Source organism: Myotis lucifugus, unplaced genomic scaffold (genome assembly GCF_000147115.1).
Source record: "Myotis lucifugus unplaced genomic scaffold, Myoluc2.0 scaffold_251, whole genome shotgun sequence".
NCBI classification, from domain to species: Eukaryota; Metazoa; Chordata; class Mammalia; order Chiroptera; family Vespertilionidae; genus Myotis; species Myotis lucifugus.
In genome coordinates, this window is record NW_005871299.1 from 362,519 (window position 1) to 364,903 (window position 2,385).

Sequence of the window (2,385 nt, forward strand, 5' to 3'; positions counted from 1 at the left end):
TTTACCAATCCTTGCATTTGTATTTGTGTTATCAACTAACATGGCAGTTAAGATAACTAAGATAGAAATGGCATAGCAATGACATTTCCAAAGAAAATTTCCTCTGAGTACTATATTGTAAAGCAATACATTTTATTTTACCAGTTGTTAAACTTTATTTTTATTAACCGGAATGTATTAATATACAAGGGGTTGGTTCTGAATAAATTAGGGTTCCTTATCATATTAACAGTAGGAGATTTGAGAATCCTTTGAAGTTATTTTGTGTGTATGTTTATATTTAAACTAGAGGCCCAACACATGAAATGCATGCACTGGAGGGGGGAGGGGCCCTCAGCCTGGCCTGTGCCCTCTCTCAGTCAGGGATCCCTCAGGAGATGTCCGACTGACTACTTAGGCTTTCTCCCCACCTAAGCCATCATTCGGACATCCTTAGTGCTGCTGTGGAGGTGGGAGAGGCTCCTGCCACTGCCGCTGCACTTGCCAGCTGTGAGCTGGCTTCTGGCTGAGCGACACTCCCTTGGTGGGAACGCACTGACCACTAGGGGGCAGCTCCTGCATTGAGCGTCTGCCCCCTGGTGGTCAGTGAGCATCATAGCGACAGATTGTTCCGCTGTTTGGTGGCTTTGCATATTACCCTTTTATTAAATAGGACATTTGTAAGAATAGAGCCCATAATTGCCATCAATATTCTCAAAGAGGTCAATGAGTACCTGTGCTGCCCACCAAAAAACAGTGAAGGGCTATGAGTTTACAGTAATATTAAAGTGAACATAGTCTCTGGTGGTTACAAAATAGTCACGGGATGTAAAATACAGTGTATGAAATGTAGTCAACACTATTGTACTAACTATGTGTATGGGTCATTTGGGTACTGGAAATATCAGGGGAAATACTTTGTAAAGTATATGATTGTCTCACCACTATGCTGTACACTTGAAACTAATACAAAATAGTAGTAAATATAAACTGTAATTGAAAAAACATATTGTAAAAAATTTTTTAAGAAAAAAGGTGAACATTGCCTCCCATGTTAAAAGGTGTTATTTTTGTTACTATATTAAGTAGTGTTTCCTTCTTCTCTTAAACTAGGTTTCTTTTCTCCCAACGCTATTCCATTCATGGGATTTTCCAGATGTTTTCACTACCTTTTTCTAACTCTATATATTTTTACATCTACCTATTTGTCAGTTGCCGTTAAGATATTAAATTCCTCATTTTGCACATTTTTGCTACATACTCCATGTTATATTTTCTATATTTACAAAACACACTTCCTTACTTCTACAAAAACTTTTAAGTAATATATATGAAAACTTTTATGCCATATGTACAAATAGCCAAAATAAAGAATAAAAGATACAAACAACCAGGTACAGAAAAAAGGAGGAAAATCTCCCAGGAACAAGGAGGAGATACATAGCTATTAGTTCTGAGGTTTTGGCAGCCAAGGAAAAACAGAAACATGAATGATTACATAGCTCTCCATATTTGATAATAAAAAACAAACCTATTTTTCAGAACAGAAGAATTTTCTGGCACAAACTTCTATGAAGAATATTTCCCAGGCCTCCTGGACATTGCTGACACTCCTCTCAAGAAGTTTATTAGCCTCTCTTCTCTTCTACCCTGGCCCTTTCTGTCACACTAGTAAACACTTGACTGGGTTGCAAATTATCAACAGTTTTCAGAACACTATTTCTTTCCCACAGGTTCATGGATACCACTAAGATCTTTCACTGATCAACTCGTGTTCCTGATCAAGTCTTCTTGGCCATCCCTCCTTGATAGATGAAGAGATGCTTCACCTGGGAATGTGGCCTAGGAAAAATGAGTTTGGGAAATGTTATTAGTCAGAGCATATATTTCACGTGTCTCTTTTGCTTATTACTCATCATGCACATCCTTTTTTTTTCTAATTAGGAAGTAACAGTCATATCAACAGTGAGCTCTCTGGAGACTTCCTGAAATGTATACCTTCAAGGATGTTGTTTAGGAAGAGATCTATTAAACCAGTTAGAGGCCAGTCAGTTTGGAACTGACATTCTGCTATGAAACATAAGAAAAATGACTTGCATCTCAACCTAATAAAAGACTATCATGTTTTTACCCAAAAGTAGATGGCCAGAAATTTACAATCTCTAATACGCTTTCATGTGCCTGTTAAATTTCATTTACAAAAGTCATCTCTTGGCCACCCACTCCAAGACACTGAATATACCAGGCAAAATTTCTAAAGTGTTCCCCTCCAATGATGCCCTGCCTTAATCCCCTGAGAATATAGAGATTCCCATGATTATGTTGCCATATGACACAGCAAATTATAAGACAGGGAGATTATCTAGGTGGGCCTTATCTAATAACACTAGTAAGGCAAAGAATTTT

The 2,385-nt window shown here is 37.7% G+C and overlaps 1 protein-coding gene across 1 annotated transcript in view; it reads right to left on the minus strand.

The window, feature by feature from the left end:
* Window positions 1–1,689: 1,689 nt before the first annotated feature.
* Window positions 1,690–2,385, minus strand: part of PTGER3 (prostaglandin E receptor 3) — a 104,494-nt gene continuing 103,798 nt past the window's right edge. Inside the window, exon 4 of the mRNA XM_023762552.1 lies at window positions 1,690–1,821. Within this exon, the coding sequence (XP_023618320.1) occupies window positions 1,761–1,821 (61 nt within the window). The 3' untranslated portion in view covers window positions 1,690–1,760. The remainder of the gene's footprint in view (window positions 1,822–2,385) is intronic.